The sequence below is a fragment of the Topomyia yanbarensis genome, chromosome 2 (genome assembly GCF_030247195.1).
Source record: "Topomyia yanbarensis strain Yona2022 chromosome 2, ASM3024719v1, whole genome shotgun sequence".
NCBI classification, from domain to species: Eukaryota; Metazoa; Arthropoda; class Insecta; order Diptera; family Culicidae; genus Topomyia; species Topomyia yanbarensis.
In genome coordinates, this window is record NC_080671.1 from 203311946 (window position 1) to 203334385 (window position 22440).

At 35.1% G+C, this 22440-nt stretch overlaps 1 protein-coding gene across 1 annotated transcript in view; it reads right to left on the bottom strand.

Moving 5' to 3' along the window:
* The window catches only part of LOC131682729 (protein Wnt-5), a 167296-nt gene extending 157004 nt beyond the window's left edge, over nt 1-10292 (bottom strand). Inside the window, exon 1 of the mRNA XM_058964426.1 lies at nt 8731-10292. Coding sequence (XP_058820409.1) covers nt 8731-8843 — 113 coding nt within the window. The 5' untranslated portion in view covers nt 8844-10292. The remainder of the gene's footprint in view (nt 1-8730) is intronic.
* Nucleotides 10293-22440: the final 12148 nt, after the last annotated feature.

Genomic DNA, 22440 nt, shown 5'->3' on the forward strand with positions numbered 1-22440 from the left:
GAAAACTTTGTACATACAACTTATGTCCGATTCGCGCAACAAGTACTACATTTCGGACGATTTTGCCTTGGATTCTGGTACCTACTAAATTTCTGGTTACTCCGCAAACCGCATTTTCTGGCTATGTCACTGGCATGACAGGTCGACAACCTCCATCATCAAAGTTGTAAAACGGGCATTTTTCAGTTACTTTTCGTAACATGCCCGTGTTCTATTTGTCACCCTTGAGCCTTCGTCCTCTATACTCAAAGGAGATTCTCACCATAAACCTTTTTTGCTGAGGTTTGATATGTAAGTTGAAACAGAAATTGCTTATGGTGAATTCACCGACGGCCTTAATTTTGACTTCAATCGTTGTAGTTTTGAAGAAGGCCTTCGATGTTGTTAACTGGTGTAATCTGTTAAGTGGAAACGATCGAGATCGTCGCTGTCGCGATGCTCTACGGAACATACTATAAGTATCCATTGTGGAATTCCGAGCTTTGTCGTCTACGCAAACATTTTCCGAAATCGACTCAAGCGATACTTCCGTCACAAGACCGATGAAAACAAAGCTGTACTTCGCCAAACCGAATTTCTGCATTCGGCGTGTACATAAGTCACGTCCAAGGCAGCCTTCGGAATAACCTTTGGAAGTTGCTGAACATCAAAAACGTTTATGTTTATCTTGCAGATGACATCGTGCAATCCAAAGCCGAGACTTCTTAGACCTTTTGCAGAACACTTTGCGGGATATACAATAACCCAGCTGTCTCTTCATCCCAAGAGTATATGGACGCATTATCATCCTATAATATCAGTTTCCCTTGCTTGAAATGCTTGAAGTCGGCATGTTAAAAACTTTACCCAGAATCGAACCATTGAAAAGATCGGGATGTCATTGCCGGTTAGCATTATTTTCAATCACCCAGTCACTGAAAATGTCTTCACGCGTGCATGAAAAGAAGTGGCTATAATTCTAATTCACAATGCTGGAGATATTCATAATGTTAAAAATTACAGAGGAATTTCACTTTTGAACTGTTTGGATAAAGTTCTTGAAAAAATAATTAACAATGAGATGTACGCTGCTGCTTCTTACACCATCGACGAATGTTAGCCCGGATTTGTGAAGCAAAGCTCTACCACTTCAAATTTGATGATGATACTAGCATCTTAGTTCCCTCATTCTGTTGAGAAGCTTTAAAAAACCGATGAAATATAATTTAACTTCACAAAAGCATTCGTTAAAATGCACAATGCGTTCCTTTTCTGAAACAGCAGTGGGTAAGATTTTCTCCGAAGTCAACTGGATAGTCTACTCTGCCGTTCGTTTTCCATTCAACAGGCGGATGAGCGGGCCCTATTCCTTAACCCTTAAAGACGCAAACAATTTTTTTTTAAATTTTGTGAAAATTATCTTACAGATTGAATACATTATTACAACAATGTTAAAACGTTTTCCGCAATGTTGTCGTCCCAGACTTGGGAAGCGAAGCCTTCGATGTGAGAATACATGGTATTTGACTATGATATACATTATTTAAATATTCAAAGCCATGATAGCAACAATTTTTAGTTTCAACTATCATAAACTATTCTTGGAAGTGTTTCTGACCGACATATGCAAAAATTTCGAAAAGTTATCATAAAATGACTGACTTATGAGCGGAAAGTATTTTTTATTTTCCATATCAGATTGTTTGTGGAATATAAGAATACGAGCGATAATAACGAACACTGAAGGGAAATATAAAGGATTGTTAGCAATAACGGAGCTTGAAACTAGGTTCATAAAACAGACGCGGCGAATTTTCAGTACGTATTGACCCGTGATAATCGAAACTAATTAGATTAATGTCTTTTTGGGGCTAATTTCCGATCAACTATTCATTTTTACGGAAATGTTTTCTCGATTAGATCTGCTCGCACCCTCTCACTCTGCTACTATAGGCAGAAGGCTGATAGCACCCAGTCGTCGCCGGTCTAAGGACCAAATGTCATCAATAGACTTAGACTCGCGTGGAGGCATGAGATAGGAAACTTGTGAGAATTTTGTTATCCCACCTTTTGAAGACCTCGAAGTGTTCAAATCTTTATGGGAGAAAAAGTAGAATAGTGCCATAGTTGCGTCGAGACTAGGTATCTTTTCATTAACTTTTCGCATTTGTTACGATGCTGCTTGTTAATATCCACGCATAAAAAACTTTCTGAAAAGAGCTGTTCTAAAATTCACAAACAACTAGAAACAAACTAGCTTCTTCGTAAAGTATGTCGTATCTCATCTAAAAAAAGAAGAATTACATGATGGAAAATACCAAAAAAAACTTCGTCGCGTAGGGTGAGTGCTCGTATAGTTGAGGTATACCAATAGTTGCAGTAGTGGGTTAGACGCTTTACTAAGGTACCAATCATCACCTAATATTTTTTTTGTATTGGTTCACCACACTCAAATCATGCGACAATAAAACTGTTAATTTTCTTTGAATTTTGAGCTCTTTTGCACATACAGTTGATCTAATATACCTATAGATGCAAGTCCCACAAGAAATCAATGGGATTTGCAACAATGGGAACCGAAATAAGCGATTGCACCACTATTGGTACATTTGTTCTTTTAGTGGTACAAGCGGTTTCAAATATATTAATTGGTTAATAAACAATCTTTATATTTTTCCTACGAAGTAGGGATTGAAAACTTTCGTTTAACGTATAAACATCGCCCATAGATCTATTCATCGATCATTTATCAAAAGTTTTGCTTAAGTATACGACTATTGCTATATCAACCCTACGTTACATGCAGACAAATATTTCAACATACGGAAAATAGACAGAGAAAGAATGACCGAAACGGCGAGAAAGAACAAACGATGAAAATTTACGTTGAATGGTGAATATGGTAAAAAACTTTTATTTATTTATTTATTTCGTCAATCAAATGTAGACTACATTATATAAATATTAATTGCTTATATACTATCCTGTAAACTATCTCTATGTACTATGATGCCGTAAAGAGTTGAAAAACTGTTTTAAACTTGTTCGGGGCATGGTAAGGTTAATACTTTCACAATGCTCGTTATACACAGCCATCATCTGGTTTAGTGGACCGAATTTAGCATAGTCTGTACGGTGATGACCTATCGCGAACAAATTTCTATTGCGTAATTGACGAGTAGGAGCATATAAATTTAATTTTGACAATATGTAAGATGAGTCAATACGCTGCATGACGATATCGTTTAGAAACGAGATCATAGCATAGTCCCGACGTTCTTTCAATGTTTGAATATCTATCAACATACAACGTGCTTCATAAGATGGAAGAGGGAATACTGTCCATCTTAACTTGCGTAGTGCGTATAATAGAAACTGTTTTTGGATTGACTCAATTCTCACTTCGTGTTTTTTTATGAATGATGACCAAACAATACTACAATATTCTAAAATAGACCGAACATATGCTACGTAAAGAGTTTTAATTGTGTAAGGATCTTGAAAGTGATATCCGAAGCGTTTTATAAAATTAAGCATATTACTAGCTCTATGAACAATTGTGTTGTAATGTTCCACAAATTTTAATTTTTTATCTAAGATAACTCCTAAATCTCTTATTTTATCGCATTTCTGAACGGTTTGATTACCTAATGTAATTGACACGGAAGCTGTGATTTGTTTTCTGCTAAAAGTCATGAGATTACATTTTTTAACATTTAACTCCAGTAAACATTTACAACACCATGTATAAAAGATTTGTGTTTCATCGTGAAAAACATTATAGTCATTATTATTTCTAATTTCTAAAAATAGCTTCATATCATCCGCATATATGAGAATATTAATGTTGGAGAAACTAGTAAACAATGTTGTTAGCTGTCGTTTCTAAAACCAACATGGCTTATCAGCGTTTTTGAGGATCGTATCACCTGAGAATAAAAACTCCTTGTATAAAATAATAATTATCATCGCTTATATTGCCAAGGCCTACTTTGATGCGTTTGATTCGTTGCCTCACTCTCGCTTCGTGCAATAATCGGAGACGAATGAAAACCTGCACTGAATGAATGAATGCGGCTGAATATCCTCAATTTTCATTCAATGAATTTGAATATTTGAAACTATGGCTGCGACTTTGTTCTATGAGTCGTGAAAGTGCAAAGGGTCAGATTGTCCCATTTTCTAACATGACTGCATACCAGTCCCATATGATTGTCAAAACTACTTTGATTGGTCATAAGTGATCTAGACCCGCAAATCCAAGTAATGTTGAACCCATTTGAATATGTATTACGTCATTCGAAGATCATAGTGTTACCAGTTTATATGGGAATTTGCTGTGTGACCGCATTCTTTAACCCGTAACTCTGGAACAGGAAGTCGGATCAACTAAAAATTCGGTAGCCGCTTATAGGAGTGTACATTTGAAACTAAATTTGTGCAAATCGGTCTGAGAAAATTGAGTGACATTATTTGGCATACACATATACACAGCTATATACACACAAACATTTTGCGATCTAGACAAACTGAATCGAATCATATATGACACTCGGCGCTAAGGGCATCGGTTGCAAAGTCAATTGCACAGCCTTTCTCTATATGAGAAAAATAATAAAGGGCAACTAAGATCTAAAAGGTTAATTTTTGTCAAAATATTCTTTCAAAACACGACGTTTTATGCATTTTAAAGACATTTAAAATCAAACATACGAATTCGATTCCTGAAATTTCATGTGAATGAATTCAATCTATATTTTTGCACCAATATAACCGACCTGTACGAAATATTATGGCTATCTATGGAGAAAATATCCCTTTCATTTGAGTCTAATTTTTTGAAAATCGGGCCAACCATCTGCGTAAAACTGATGTGAGTTTTATAATTTTAAAGTTGATCAAACCCGGGACTACCGGATCCTTTTATGGTGGTCAAGGTGGCCAACGAGACTTCGAAAGGGTGGGGGGAGTTTCGCAGCGTTGACGGGAGGTGCAACTTACCGCATTGTATGCCTTCCATTTGACCTTAGTTTGTGAAAATCGGTTGAGTCATTACCGAATAACAGATGTGAGTTTAATTCCGGACCCGAAACCCGGGACTTCCGGAATCGTCAATAGCGGACAATTTAAAAAATAATTGATTGGTCTGCAAATCGAAGTAATTTGATGTTCAATTCATTAGATTTGAAACTTTCTAAAGACATTACTATTGTAACGATTTTTTATGAGAAATTCCTGTGTGACCATACCTACCACCTACACCGGAACCAATAGTCAGGTCTGAAAAAAAAATCAATAGCAATCAATGAAAGTGCCATATCTTTCATTTGGAATCTAGTTTGCAAAAGTTGTTCACGAATGCGCTGAGAAATAGGTATGACATTAATTTGGAAGTTGGCAAGTTCCCCGTGGGCATCAAGAACCGTCATAATTGGCCAATGTGGTTAAAGATATTTTGATTGGTCATTAGCGATCTAGACCCATAAATAAAAGTAATCATAGATTTTAAAATTTGGATATCACGGTGGTATCAGTTTATAGGGAATTTTCTATGTGACCGCAGTATTTAACACATAAGTCCGGAACCTGAAATCCGATCCAAAAAAATCAAATGCAGCAGATGGGAAGGTTGCATATTTTATTTGAGACTGCTTTGATGAAAATCGGTCCAGGTATCTCTGAGAAACAGAGGTGACATTATTTGCCACATACACAAATTCGCACACACAGACATTTTCAGATTTCATTGAACCGAGTCAAAGTATATGAGTATGATATATATGAGTATGAGTATATGAGACTCAGCCCTGCGGACTTCGGTTAAAAATCAATGTTTGGAGTGATTGCATTACCTACTGTACTCAATCTCCTGATTTTTACAGGAAGGTTGCATAATTAATGAAACCGAATCGTTCATCGAACAGTTTGCGATTATTCCACTTGACGGCTCCAATAGGCATACCATTTGTTCAACTGACTACAAAAACTTCCAGATGTTTAGCAGGTCGGTGTTTTAGTTAGTTTGAAATTCTGCCACCAGCCGAAACCTAGGGCAGAGCGCGCGAAGTGGAAAAAGTAGATTTTGCCGTAAACCAGCACTGTCATCGCCAACCGGACCTTTCTTGACATTTTTTACTAACTAAATAGCATCTGGATACTAAGATACTATTTAGTTAATGAAAATTATCCACTATATCCAAATGTGGGTAAGACGGGCAGGTGGGGTAAGACGGACACATGGTTATTTTAGGCATATAACATATAAAGTTCAATTGCATTATATAAATACCCTCTTTTTATGGATATCCATGAATTATGAAGCACTCAGAAGGCCTTGAATATTGTTAAACGCGAAAAATTTAGGCAAACATTGATAATCAGTAGTGCATCTTCGAGCGGATGTAATTTTTACGTCTCTGATTTTAAGGTTTATCGAGCAAAAAATCAATTTTTTCGCGGATTTTTTCTTTTATTTCGATCATGTAACTCTTAAATGACATCTTCGTGGAAAATAACAGGTATGTTCATATACGTGCAAATAAGTGCAAGCGTTTAAAAAATATGTGTACTGGTGGGGCAAGACGGCCAGTCTTGATTAATTCTATTGATTCATCCTTATATGAATGTCTCGCGTGTAGAAACGAAATTCTAGCAGCCAAACGTGGAGAACCATCCTGTTAGCCGAAGTCGCACATGTAGTAGACCGCAATATGTACGTTAATGTGACCGAGCCTGAATATGGAATTCCTAGGACCTAGAAAAGGTAGACGACTTTGTGCATGTCCCATATTCTGGTTGTACTGTATCGATTTTGTAGAACCTTGCGGCAATTAAAACATAGTAACATATTCTGGTTGTGTGTAATCGAGGAACTGATGTTGCCAATTGCGTATTTAATATGTAACTTTCCAGTTTTATATGAATGATTGTGACTAATAATTGGAACTGAGTGTATAGCTCTCTTTATGACAACGGAAAAAACGATATTAGAAAATACATCATTTGCTTCAACTTTAAATCGAACACCAAAACGTTATTTTTCACCTCGAATTGAACATATATATTAAGAAGAACCACAAACTATCCAAAACATCCGTTAGAAACAGTAAATTTTAATATTTTGTATTGTGATCATCCTTTCGGCGAAATGTTCGTCTTACCCCCACCATATGTCCGTTTCACCCGCAGTCTGGAAAAAGTGCAGATATTTCTTTGTTTTCTATTTCTTTCAAAAAAGATACTTGTTGATTTTTGTAACATAATCCCTCTGGGCACTCGAAAGCCAACATATGCAGCTACAACATAGAGTATTACATGTTGACAAAACATGCTTTTACTATGTTTTATTTAAGTACATCCTTAACATGTCCGTCGTACCTCCAGTTCCCCTATAACTTTTCTATTCTCTACAACAGTAATGATCAACGTTGTTTTACATAACTTATAAATCCAATAACATAATTCATTATGTCATTAGTGGGTAATACGATTTTTGACACAAATCTGTACCCAATAGGCAAAAATCTATATAACAACAAATTCGAGCGGGAAAAGCAAAATCGTCTTCGCATAGCCCGTCCCAGGGCGAGCGTGAGATTATACATTCTGTAGCAACTAGCGAAAATTTGTGATAATTTAATATTACTAGTATTTCACAATAACATTATGTACTTGTATTAAAGTTCACTTTCTTGAAAAAAAAAACACACAGAAAGTGTTACTATTTTTAATAAATATTGCACAGCTTCCAAATCTAAACTAGATAAATTACTCTGTATGCATGTTGTCATAATTACTAAGCTCAATTGAATAAGATAAAATGACGTCATCGAATAATTTAGCGAGCCCTCGAAAAAAAAGAGAAACGACTTTCAAAAGAATCAGAAACTTGAAATAAAGGATGTGAAAAAATGACATGTCCACTAGCGGCGCCTAACGATAGTATCCCGAATTATTCTGTGAACCTCGTAGGTTTTGATTTCCTGAGTAACGTTGTCGAAGATTCGACCTTCTATAAAATCAGGATCTAGAGATACAGTAAACTGAAAATTAGCACGCTCACTGGCGTCACCGAGCGGCAGAGTTTAAAACTGCTTGGTCTTCCACGCGAGTTACCTTCTACATGATCGAGATCACGAGGTATTTTGAAAAGAATGTTTTGTTGTCGAATTTCCCACATCGTGTTTTCCATTTACATGGCTTAAACAAACAAATTCAACTGTCATTGTTGCACTTCAGGTGTGTCAGTTTACAATGATGATTATATCGTACCAGGAGCATGTTATTTGAGGAATATACGGTGGTATTGCATTGATAACTGTCTGCCACAAAATCATAAGAAGGGGATAAAAAAACAGCACTTAATGTTGAAGAAATAGCGGAAATGTAATGTAAACTTCATCGCCCGTTTTCTCACCTTCATGGAAACGCAAATGGGACTGAAATGCGGTAATAGGTAGTACGCGTCTTATCAGCACGGATATTATCATCTCCAGCACAATTGTTCAACAACTAGAAACTTGTACTCAACAACTAGAAACACATTAAAATTAATAGGAATAAGTTGGAATACAGCTTTTTATAAACGAATACAGAACCTACTGGTCCTTGCACTGTCAGCTCAAAACCAGATTCCGTTCCCAATCAAATGAAGAATGAATTTTTAAGTGGTCAGTGAATAGCATAGAGCAAGCAGGTGGTTCGTAATTCGGAACAATACAATCGACATTAGAAATCCGCACAAGTACTTACATCCATGTCGGCACTCCTTGTCCGTAATTATGTCCGTAGCCGCAATGTATGGAAACGATTACAAAGACAGCAAGAATAATCCCGAGATTCATCTGCATGCTCGTAGAGGCCATTTTCGTTTCACTTTGATTGCCGGTTTTCACTTTTCTTATTCCTTTTTTGCTCTTAAAACTGTTCAAAAATTTACCACCTTTAAGGTGTTTTTCTGCCGAACATTAAGCCAACATTATAATTACATTCCAACCCCACTCGGCCTTACTTGTTCGTTTGCTCCGAAGGCATGTTGCTGCTTTAAAAATGCACATGAACTTGATTGAAATATGGATAATTTCTTTTAATTCATTATTTCGTGATCTTTATGTTTTTCTTCTCTTTTGATACATTTTATCCCGGCAAATCCAGCACTGATCATTAAAAGCACTTTACCACAAGTAAATTAATAAGACCAGAAACAGCACAAACAAAACGCTAAACACCGCCTGACTGTATGTAGATATGGTTGGCAGTATTCGTAATAATGCAGACAACCACGAGCGCACTATATCTTCGCGATCTCTCGTTTATGTGGTGTAAAGTTGAGCCATGGCCAGACACAGCGGCGAAGGAAATAAGCTTCGCATAAGAAGAGAAGGCTGCAGGCTGCAAACCGACGACGAACACGATGGCTTAGGAGGCTTAACTACATTCGTTCTCCTCACTGGCAGCTGCACGGATTCATGGGCTCAACGGCATTTTTTCATACAATTACCAGCGACGCTTTGGACCGTCGTAATTAATTGTATGCATTTGCTTAATTCGATTTATTCATTTTGCACACGTTCTTAAGTGACTTTTCACATTATGCGCTTCGTATTTATGGCAGTTTTCGTTTTTTAACCAAATCCGCTGAAACTGTTTCCTCGTTTTCACCTCACTAAAATATCACCTTGTGATTGTGCTGAGAACCAGTTCCACTTCAATGAGTTTTCCACATCGTTTACAGCATCGGTAACATCCAATTGAATCAATGAAGCTGAAATACTATGCAAACGGTACGATTGGTTTCGGCAAAGTTTCTATTCATCAAAAAGCGCGCGCGAACCGATCGATGGTTGATGATGTTCCACTTCCATGCACAGCATACCAACACAGTAAACTTTATTCATTTAGATCATTCTGCTTGCTCCTTCTCCATATGCTTGAACATATTTCTTCACTCTTCTCCTTCTGCTAAACTTTTATAGCGCTTCAAATCAACATGTTATTATTTTGATTTGATTCCTTCATTTTTCATTCGCTTGCCCACCGCGCTCTCTTTGATTTCTGAACACAAAAACCGCCGAAGCAGGAGATGCAAGGCAAGTAGTTAATGTTTTATCTCTGTCTTTCTATTCTCACTACATACGCTCACCCTGGTCGGAACACTTTCATGAACACTGACTGACCCTTGCGGTGTATAGAAGCCGACCTGAAAGGGTACCGCAAATACACAAACTACTGATCACCGTGACACACGCCAGTCCAGGACCACCTAGGTAATCCAATACGCAGCAAACTTACTAACTCACTCTATTCTCGACGATGCTCTGCCACAAACTGAACGAGAGAGCTGAATAAAATGCACGGTCTTGCTGGGAAGCGTCTGTGGAAGCATAATTTATCCCCACCACCAACTGATCTTGGCAGGCAGCATGTGCTCTCACATTCAAGGAGGGATGTGCAAAGTTAGTGCTCTATGCCGATGGTAGAGTAGAAATTCCATTCCATATTGAATAGCTAGTAGGATTAAGATCTTTTAATGGAGAAATTGAGTTAAAATTTCTCAAGCGGGCCACCCAAATTAGGCGATATCGCAATTTCGATGGAAGATCCAAGTTTATGGTAGTATTTGGCATTACAAAACCAAATCCAGATCAGTTCTGCGAAAAAAATTACCATAATATTGACTTTTGAAGTTTTTAGCCCGTTTGTTTAACCCTTGTGAAGGCAAGCTAAAATCCAAACATTAAAGGGCAAGCCGGGCCTCTCAGGCCCGTTTAAATTCAAGCTCCTTTTTGCCTTTCTCATAAAGAGAAGTTATGCAATCAGTCGAAAATTCGACTTTTTAACCAAGACCCGTAGGGCCAAATCTCTTATACCTTTCGACTTAGTTCGTCGAGATCGTAAAACGTCTGTATGTGTATGTGTATATGTATGTATGGATGTATGTATGAATGTGGCAAACAATCTCACCGATTTTGCTCAGAGATGGCTGGACCGATTTGCACAAATTTAGTCTCAAATGAATGGTAGAACCTATCGTTCGCCACTGGTTTTTTTTTATTGATCCGACTTTCGGTTCTGGAGTTACGGGTTGAAGAGTACGATCACACAGCAAATTTCCATATGAACTGGTACCACCATGATGTCCAAATGATGCAATATATATATATATATATATATATATATATATATATATATATATATATATATATATATATATATATATATATATATATATATATATATATATATATATATATATATATATATATATATATATATATATATATATATATATATATATATATATATATATATAATATATATATATATATATATATATATATATATATATATATATATATATATATATATATATATATATATATATATATTAAAATATGTACAACATTACTTGGCTTTGCATGTCTAGATCATTAATGACCCACCGAAGGCGCTTCCACCACATTGGCCAGCTATGATGGTTCTTGATGCCCCGGGGGAACTTACCAAGTAAGTACTTAGTACGAACACGCAGCAAATCCCGATTTCAGCGTATAAGGCGATGGATGTAAAAAGGTGAATTTTTTTTCCAAAAGGTGAGTATTCGGAAGATGACGTCGACCGTAGATTGGTTCTGAGCTCCATTTCGTTTGATCACGACCAATAAATGTTTCTGGGTTGGTATTAATTTCTTTTGATGCATAACCAGTGATGTACCGATGGGAAAAATTCCATCTTCCCGGGTTTTTATTTTTGGGTTTTAACCGGGTTTTTTCCCAAATCATTTTAACCCGGACGAAATATGGGTTTTTTCGTTTTATCGAATGTATGATGCTCATTTAATGTTTTTTTAAACCTTTTGGCAGCGCACTGAGTGCACGCTGCTCTGAAAATCTAGCAAAATCGTCTTAGGGCACCAGCGGCTGCTCGTTCAGTGGGCCATAAGTGCGACTTCCGTAGGGTTAAAGAATCTTGCATTTACATTTGAGAGACCTAAAATAACAGTCGCAAGCATAAAACATGCTTTCTAGAACCCACTCCAGATATCTTAGCATGTAAAAATCGAATATAAACATCAAGCGTAAAAATCGGACATAGATCCTTGAGCATGAGAATCGCTTAGAATATTCTCACGCGAAAAAGTTGGCAAGTATGAACCTCCAGTATAATTCGCTCACAGGAAATTCCATACAACGTTACATTCAAGATTAAAAGTTGGATAAAGAAAAGTCCTTTGTAAGAACCGGATATACTTTTTTACGGTTTTAATTCTATAGGACATAATCGAAAAGCTCCTGTCCGATTTTGAAACTTGAAGTTCATATCCAATTATCACATTCTAGAATATTTATAACGGGTTTTACGAAGCAATTTCTGTTCCTGCGACTTTAATTTCGGTCCATTCCATATTCCAACTTGTTTCATATGATACTGGGAACAATAGTCATTGTTACTCTGACCAGTGAAAATTAGAATAATCGTGTGATGCCCAACTGCTTTTATTCTGCTTGTTACTCATTTTAGGGGTTGCTATACTTTTAGTGAAATAAGGTAGGTATTCACACAAAATTTAGAAAATACCTATTTAGTTCGGTGAAAAGTAAAAGTGAGTAATATGCAGAAAGCGAGTGGCCTTGACATTCGTCTTTAGTATGAACAGTAATCAGAACTCTCACAAATCGCAATCCGAATTCTTTCGGCATCAACTACATCAGCAACAGTAGAAAAAATGTTTAGTACGTTTAGGTGGATTCACAGTAAGAAACGCAATCGACTTAGCCCAAAACGTGTTGAAAAGTTTTACTTATTTAACCACAAAAAAGTTAAAAGTTACTTATTTAACCACAATATTTGTAAAGAAATGTTGGATCACCGCTATAACAATGATTCAATCGAGGAAAACCATTTAGAATTAATATACATGCAAAACTTTATGACAATAATGCTCATAAATAAAATAAAAATATTTGGATAACAATACATCAATGTTCAATTACTAAAATATCAAAACACGCAAAAAACCCAATCTTCCCGCGAAAAAACCGTTTTAACCGGGAAAAAACCTTGGGTTTTTTCCCCAAAATTATAAAAACCCGATTTGGTACATCACTGTGCATAACCGGAGTACATATTCAGATTCTTCTTCCCAGTCTGCATAAGATTCATCGTCGGAAGCAATATCATTCGCATCTTCTTCCTCGCTTTGAAAATCAGTTTCGGAATCGTCTGCTGTTGAATTTGCTCGAATTTCTTCCATTATTTCAGATTCCTTGAGGCGATTGAAAACATGGGCGGATCGTCTTACAGCCATTTGAATTTTTTGTTGCTTCTAGATCCTACAATTTGAATAATTACGACAACTATTTCACCAAGAATAGACAATAAAAATAGACAATAACGACAAAGTTAGGTTATGGTGTATCCAAATAATTGTCAAGTAGACGACAGTTGGTGAAATGAAAGTATTTACCCAAAAAATATGACACACGTCATTATCGCAGGCTTTTTTTTTATTATAAGAAAAGGTAAAAAGATAAAATCAATCAAAACTTGAAAAAAATATATTCTAATATGAAGATGAACTCTTCAAAATGTTTTTTCAGATATTAATTATTTATTAATATTAATGTATAAAATCCGTGGTATTCCTAGTAAATATTGCATGCACACCGGGCCTGCCAGGCCCGGCTTGCCTTTTTGCGCATGTAAAAAATCCAAACATAGCTGCGCATCACTCCAAAGATGAAAATTTCACAATTCTTTATTTTTGTTATAGATTTCAAAGCTACTCATCAAAATTTCCATGCCCAAGCTTATACTGCATACACATTTTTTTGTAACTAAAAAATTGTAACGTGCCGGGCCTCTGAGACCCGCGTGCCTTTTTGAGGGTTAAAAAAACGATCTAATCCACCTAGCAGTGAGATGAGATTTTTCTTACGAATATCACTGTTGGATCATTCATTAATTTGCAGACCTCACGCCAAGCAGGAACCCTACTACAGCACAGTGGCTCAAAACAGCGTTTAGAGGTACTTAATTCATTGGAGTCAAAACTGTTCATATTAGCGATTTTACATATTCTACAATGTTTGTGTGTGTAAAAAGCGACATCTTTTGGCAACATTGTTGTTTTAAAAAATTGATCTCAGTAGGCTATAAAAAATTTAACTTTTGAACCAAAAGTGATAGCGCTTGGCCGTCTTCGACAAAGTTGAGGAGAGTATTTTCATAAATTTTGCAGAAGACATGTTGTCTCTGTCGCTCACAGTTATTGAGTTATAAGATATTTTCTATGATGAAGTCCTACAATTCTTATTTTTACTTACAATTTTTTTGTTTCTGATTTTTCGCAATAACAATGTTCGAAGGTATTTTTTATCGTTACAAAACACACAACTTTTTCGAAGAAACAAAATAGCTGTGAATGCTGTGTAAAGACTTATGGCTGATTTTGATTTTATTTTAACAGCAGACGCGCTAGTACACAGAGTGCGCGCCACACAGAAAAACAAGCGAAAGCGTCTTTGAACACCAGCGCCTACTCGTTCAGTGAGCCATATGCGCGACTTCAAGAGGTCCAGACGTACAGCTTTCAACAGGGTATAACTTATGAACGGGTGATTATGGACAAACGGTTTTGCCTTTGTTTTGTAGATGAAATCTAGTCCTATTAGAATAATTGATAGTATAATTACCGTTTTTGCCGATAGGCAAGCTACACGGGTTCGAAAACAGGTTTAAATAAAATCAAAATCAGCCATAAGTCTTTACACAGCATTCACAGCTATTTTGTTTCTTCGAAAAAGTTGTGTGTTTTGTAATGATAAAAAATACCTTCGAACATTGTTATTGCGAAAAATCAGAAACAAAAAAATTATGAGTAAAAATAAGAATTGTAGGACTTCATCATAGAAAATATCTTATAACTCAATAACTGTGAGCAACAGAGACAACATGTTTTCTGCAAAATTTATGAAAATACTCTCTTCTACAACTTTGTCGAAGACGGCCAAGCGCTATCTCTTTTGGTTCAAAAGTTAAATTTTTTATAGCCTACTATGATCAATTTTTTAAAACAATAATGTTGCCAAAAGATGGCGCTTTTTACACACACAAACATTGTAGAATATGTAAAATCGTAAATATGAACAGTTTTGACTCCAATGAATTAAGTACCTCAAAACGCTGTTTTGAGCCACTGTATACAGGTGGGATGAACACTATTCGGAGTCCTGCACTAATAAAATCTCAAACAGAATAAATTATAGAAAATCAACAAAACGAAATTTAAAAAATCATAAGGCAAAACAATTAAAAAAATTATCAAGTTCATAGAATGAGTAGAATGATTATTACAAATCGAATTGAAAAAATAAACAAATCAAATTAGTTCAGCTCACTAAATGCAAAATTAGTCAATATTAAAAAGTTTTAAATTTAATAGTATAAAATTTGTTTAATTCCAACAAATTGGTTGAAATAAATAAAAGGAATGACAGAACATAATTAAGAAAATTAATAAAATAAAGAAACTGAATAAAATGTATGTACTGGAAAAAATCATAAAATAAATAAACTAAATGAAATGAAAGAATTGTATAAAATGAATTAAATAAAAAAAATAATGAAGCGAATAAAATAAATAAAACGAAGCAAATAAAATGAATTATGCGAATAAAATTAATAGAATCAATAAATTGAAAAGAATGAATAAAATAAACAAATTAAATTGAACAAATAAAAAAAATGTACAGAATTAAATCATTAAAATTATGAAAGAAAAATTGTGCTAAAACATTTGGATGAAATGAATAAATTGAATATTGATTATTGAAATAAAAAAATAAATAAAATGTATGAAATGGAAAAAATACAAAAAAAACATAATGAAATACGGTGCACAAAAAATATTAATTGAATGATATGAATAAAATAAATGAAATTAACAAACTGATCAGAGTGAATCAAAAGATTGAAACTAATAGAATGAATAAAATGAAATCAAACGAACAAAAATAATGCAGAATGAAATAAATGATTAAAATGAAATGATCAAATATTACAAATTACCCAAATATTCGAAATGAAAAAGATAAACAAAACGAATAAATTCCATGGAATGAATAAACTAAAAAAATGAGTGAGAGATTAAAAAAATTACTTAAATGAAGCAAATGAATGAAACGAATTGTATAAATTCGAGAACCATTGTTTCAGAAAGTTCTGAAATATTTTTGAAAATCCTATTATTTGAAATATGGCTGATAAAATAACAATAATAAATACTATGAATACCAGAAACTTTCTATTGCGGCGATTCTCAATTATTTTCTTACTAAGGACCCCTTAGAAATCACCTTAGGTTGCTGCGGATCCCCAGGGATAAACATCGATTTTGCATGCTACCAATATGTTATTTTCAGTTTGTCAGGAAACAAGACTTGAAATTTCAATATGCACTCGGAAAATATATTTTTCTTCGCGGACCCCCAGCAACGACTTCACGGCCCCCTGGGGGTCCGCGGACCCCAAGTGGAGAATCACTTAGTGTTTTTGCTTTTTTTCGTTTTCACACCTTTTCGTTTCCGTTCTTCTTCTTTTCTTGGCGGCGTCGTTTTAGGTCATCAGGTGTTTTTACAATATTACTGAGATTATTACATGACATTAGTACATTGTCCCAATTTGTCGAGCTGTGCAGATTATTATACAAGACTCGGCCCTTCGGTTATTGGAAAAAGTTTTTAAAGTTTGAGCGAATCCTACATATTTATTTTGTAAGAAATGTAAAAACTGGTCCGCAATAAAATTGTCATGAGACACAGATTGTTCGTGAGTGTTCCGGTCCGAAAATCTACTATTTTGTATATTTTTTACACAATTGTTTATTAGAAATGAAATAACCGAGTGTTCTTCACCTCTTTTTTGTTTATAAAAATACCACATATCGTCGCTGTTATGCTATCTTATGACAATCGCCATTTTTCGGTAAAATGAGTTAGATATGCTATTTTACTGAATTTTGAAGTCTCTACAAAGTGGTATTTTCAGAATATAATAGTAACTAAGCAGAATTTAGCTTAGTTACTGAGATATGTTTAGTGAAACACAAGACATCTGTTGGGTTTTTGGCTTCAATGTGCACTTAATGCTAGGATTGTTGTTTGTTTTTTGGTTGTCACAAAATAGCACAACTGGATCAATCGAGAAATTGGTGCTAATTAAGTTATTATACGCCGAACTTCGCCGCGTACGGATTTCGAATAACGGATTGAACGCGTAAACAGCTTGTGTTACGGAGTCTCCGCATGGACAAGAATGTACTTTGCGGTTTTTGTGCCTTTAACAAAGGATAATAAACGGAAGCGCGGAAAGCAAGCGTGGTAAACCTTTATTTAGCCAATAACTTTCAATTCAATGCGTTGACATAAAATTATTTATACATCAATCGATTGCAAATAAGGCAGGCTACAAATTATGGAAGCAAGTTTTTTTTTTTAATTCATTGAAAATATACAAAAATATCATAGAAATACAAAGAAGCTATGAATTTTTACTCATTCAGCCAATATTATTTAATTTAACGTAATGATATATTTAAATAATTACATATTTTTGCCTTTCTCATATAGAAAGGTTATGCAATCACTCTGAAAAAAGTCAACCTAATCCCGGCCCAGAGGGCCGAGTGTCATATCCCATTCGACTCAGTTCGTCGAGATCGGAAAAAGTCTGTATGTGTGTGTGTGTGTATGTATGTGCGTATGTGTCAAATAATGTCACTCATTTTTCTCAGAGATGGCTGGACCGATTTGCCCAAACTTAGTCTCAAATTAAAGGTGCAACCTTCTCATCAGCTGCTATTGAATTTTGGATCGATCGGAATTCTGGTTCCGGAATTACGGGTTTAAGAGCACGGCCACACAGAAATTTCTCATATAAACTATAGGAAAAATTAAAAATAGATTTTTTATTTTTGATGCTAAATGTCTTCAAGGTGCATGAAACGTTAAGATTTGATGCAAACTCGAAAAAAAATTTGACGACGATTCACTTTTTTGGATTATGGCACATTTTTGCCTTTCTCATATAGAAAAGTTATGCAATCACTCTGAAAAACGTCAACCTAATACCGGCCCGGCGGAGGGCCAAATTTTTTTTTTGACTCGCATAAGGTTTCTGGATTTTAACAGGGGCGTATGTGATGGTTTAAGGAGAGGGGTTACACCCCCCCCTCTACTGTTCACTCCCCTCCCTTAAAAATCTCCTTACATCCTCCCCTTCAACCCCATCATCTTTAAACCACCACTATATCACAAAGCATACCAATTTAAGCTGGGGAGTCGTTCGTTCATGGAACTTTCGCCCTCATCACATACCCACCCCGCATGACAAAATGAGTTAGCAAGCAGATAACATTGATCTAATGCTGATTAGGCTAATGAAGTACGATATTTTTTGTTTCAAGTGTTTCACCGTCGACACGTAGCTTATCAAGTTCGTGGCTGGCAAGCCATTGTGTATAAGTGCAAAGTGTACTAAGAATGTAATGGACATTTCCACAACTATGTTGAACATAAAAAGCCTCCGTGCCATAGTTTAAAGAAATGAGAAAGGCACAATTGCACCGCTAGGTGGATTAAAACAGGTTTTTTTTGTTGAAATCAACTAATTAGGAAAACAAGAATTGGTTTTGTTATTTTTTTCGTCAAATGGCTTTCAGTGTGAGAAAGCCTTAAAAAACCGCCATCTTTGAAAGCGGATCAATCAGCCTTTTCACAACCCTTCACACCATAATTTGCATGAAAATCAATCAATGTATTTGACGAATTCTCAAGGCGCTACTGACTTATATTTATTACCTAATGTACATTTGGTGTGGGTAATTTTGGTGTTTACCCAATTTTTCTCCTTAGGGTGAAATTTAGCATAGTATTTCAAGAAAATTTGAAGCCAAAAGTTAATACGTTGGAGTTTGCATTCATTATTGTTTATGTTTTTATTGTTTTATTCACAAAGTCAACTTGACATGAGATTTTATCATTCAGTTGCTCTTTAATTGAACCATAGCCCGAATAACGGATCGGATCCAATTATCAGGCAGCCCTGCACAATACTTCAACAAGTGAATCACGACTATTGTATTAGGATCTACATCAACCGACCTAACCCCACAAAATGAGCCGAATGAACTTCGTTTGACAATTCTCGGTGGTTCATTTATACGTGAGTTCGAATAGAACAGATGAAGAATAAAAGGGTATAATACCTCAACATCCCTTTCGTGGTTTTATAAATGTTTAACAGTTGCTTTATTCAGCTCTAGCTGAACATTGGAGGTATAGGTGTAATCATATGTCGTTTGCTCCACCCTTAAACATCTGGATTTAGAGAATTTATTCAGCTTGTCTGATTAAGACACATTAAATAACAATTCTTCAGCATGTATACAGTCTGAAAAAAACCACAGCTCAGCTTTTTCAATAAACCTTTTCATTACCACTACCATTCATTAAGCACACCATCTATCTCTTGGGAAACTATCTGCTTTTATTAGTGTTACGTTACAGTTAGAGAAAAATTGTATTTATTTTGTTGGGTGTCATATCACGTAAATGGATTCGAGGCCGCAACCTGTTGAATACTAAGAATTTTCCTGTCTGCGCCAATCTCGCATACACAAAATGCTTAACTGTTGTACCGAAAAGTCTAGGCTGCTGAATATGATTAGAGTCTGTACAAAGACTACACAAGCCTTTTAAAGATTTAAGTGAACCTAGTTGGCTTGGGTTCGAATCATAATCTACGATAATTTTTTTGTTTGATAATTTTTAGAATATTCGGAAATTTGAAATTATAAAATTAACTAATTTCAAAAACTGATGATTGTAGACGTTATCGTATCCAATATGAGGACTTACGCTTGCCACAAAACATTTAGCTAAGTAAAAATATGTGTCATATGAAAGTGGTAATTGATGTCTGATGGGTTGTAGTCATTCCTCGATTTATTTACCAATCCCTGCCAAAAGAAATTTTTTTGGTAAGCGGAAGTCGCTGTTCGAATTCAATAGTTTATTTATTTTTATCAATTATTTGTTATTGCGATGAAAATACGTTTAAAACTTTCATCGCTGTTAAGTTCGTGTGCGTGAACAATCATTATATCTTTGTTTGCAAGCCGATGGGTAGAAAAAAATTCATGGTAACTATACTGGTGTCAAAATTTTATAGCATCGTTTCACCAATTGCTGTGGGGCATACCATCCTTTTGTTGTGAGGTTTTTTCCCCGGATAAACGAAGAAACTACAATTTTGAAAAGAGTGTAATTAATTATTAATTGAGTAGCTACGAATTTCTTACTAACATAGTAATAAATTAGAGCAGTTACTGCGAAGGTCAAAGTATCTAACGTTGAAATATAGTTATTTTTGCTTAAAGGGTCGTATTATACTATGTTCACACTACAGAGATAAAACGTATTATAACAATTAGCAACAAGAAAAATGTCATCAAGATAGCGTTAAAACATGTTTTAACGCGTAGTGTGAACGCAGTATTATACTATGTTCACACTACGAGTTAAAACGTGTTTTAACGCTATCTTGATGACGTTTTTCTTGTTGCCAATTATTATAACATGTTTTAATTCTGTAGTGTGAACATAGTATTAGACCCGTTTATCCAACATACTTTGCACTCGAACTCACGCAACTGCCTAAGTAAACAAACCGCCGAGAAACGTGAACTTCATTCATCATAAGCTCACCCGTGTTTCCATATTATCGAACTCAATAGGTAAATAAAAATCAGTCGATATTGCCGGCTTATTTTACTCTTTATATGGGTGTCAAATAAAGAGTAAAATAAATAAAAATTGACGGCTTTGGTCTCTTCCCTTGTTCAAGCATAAATTCTCATCGAACTCACTCTTCGCGCTCACCATTCTACGGTGGAAAATCTCCCATTGTGCTCTTAGTGGGTGGAGCTTGGAAATGTGTTCTCCTCCCGCACATGTGTTTAATTGCAGATAGGGCTTTCGCTTTTTGTTTTGATCGTTTGTTTTGCTACTCACAAATAGTTCAATATGGTGACTGAGTATGTTTATGTACATATTTGGGTTTATGAATGGCTTTTAATGTTACGGGTAACGGTAGTAAACGCAAAGATGGATGCTTCTTTTTGCGTTGCTATGTAAACATCGAATATAAGACAATGCGGTGGATTGCATAAATTATATTTGTTTTAGTGAGTTCATTGATATGCATACATTTCGCCAAATGTTCTGAATAGTTTTAGTTCAAAGGAAATTTTTGTACGTTTAATAAATATTGCTTGCAAATTGGACAAAAAATCGTGGTAATTTTCATGAATTTTTATCACAAAACATGAGTTAAAATCTCCCAACTGAGCAAACCATTTTTCGTGGAACGAGCTTTTCTAGTTCAATTTTTTATGAGCTCACTACAATGAATAAAAAATAAAATTTGGCCGTTTTTCTAACTTAAAATTATTTTTAAACTTATGGCTATTCACATTGTTATGAGTTTGGCTTTTATTTAATTCCTTGCGGTTGGTAACATCTAACCTTCTCATTTTTTAACCAGTTGGCCGTGATTATGTGTTCTTTTAATTAAAATTGTGTACGATGCATAAACACATTAATTGCAAAAATATTAGCGATTGTTTGAAAAAATTGAAATAACAGTTACTTTCTAGTCGCGATGGCGTTTCGTTCTAATAGTTAGTAGCAAGAAACGGGCCGATTCGGACCTATTTGAGCTATAGAACGGGAACGTGTCAACCGATTTGCAAGTACTTTTTTTCCTGACATCACGCTAGACTAAGGATCAGGAACATAAAGAATGTTTTCGTTTTTGGAGCTAGCGTCAATCTGGCGCTATCTTAGTCTCTTCATCAAGTTAGTGTCGGATTCTGAAGAGACGAAGTTGAAACGCAAATTCCTTGGATCAAAACAATTTTCATCTTAGTGAGGAAAAATTGTTTTTACCTAAATTTTTCTCTACTAAGGAGAAGTATAGCATAGTGAATATTATTTTAGTGAGTGCGAATCAAAATGATTTGAAATATATTTTTATTATATGATTAGGTGATTTCACATATTTCTCAATCGAAGAACATAACAAGTTCTTGGAAACTCCATATCGAATGACAAAATCTGTGAAATATGCTCAATCTAATCATTATTTTGATCCACTTCCTCACTGATAGAATAAATTCAAAAATAGAACGAAAATGATTATACAATGCACGCATTCATTCATCGTTTTCTGTAACGAAGCCTTTTCGTCCATTGTATATAGTTGGTTTCGTTCAATTCATGAACTTAAACCATGGCGATATGATGAATGAAAATGTTCGTAATTTTAAATATTTACTTCATATACATATACGTTGCACGCAATTTATCGTAGAAAACGTAAAATCCTTGTTGATTGAAACAA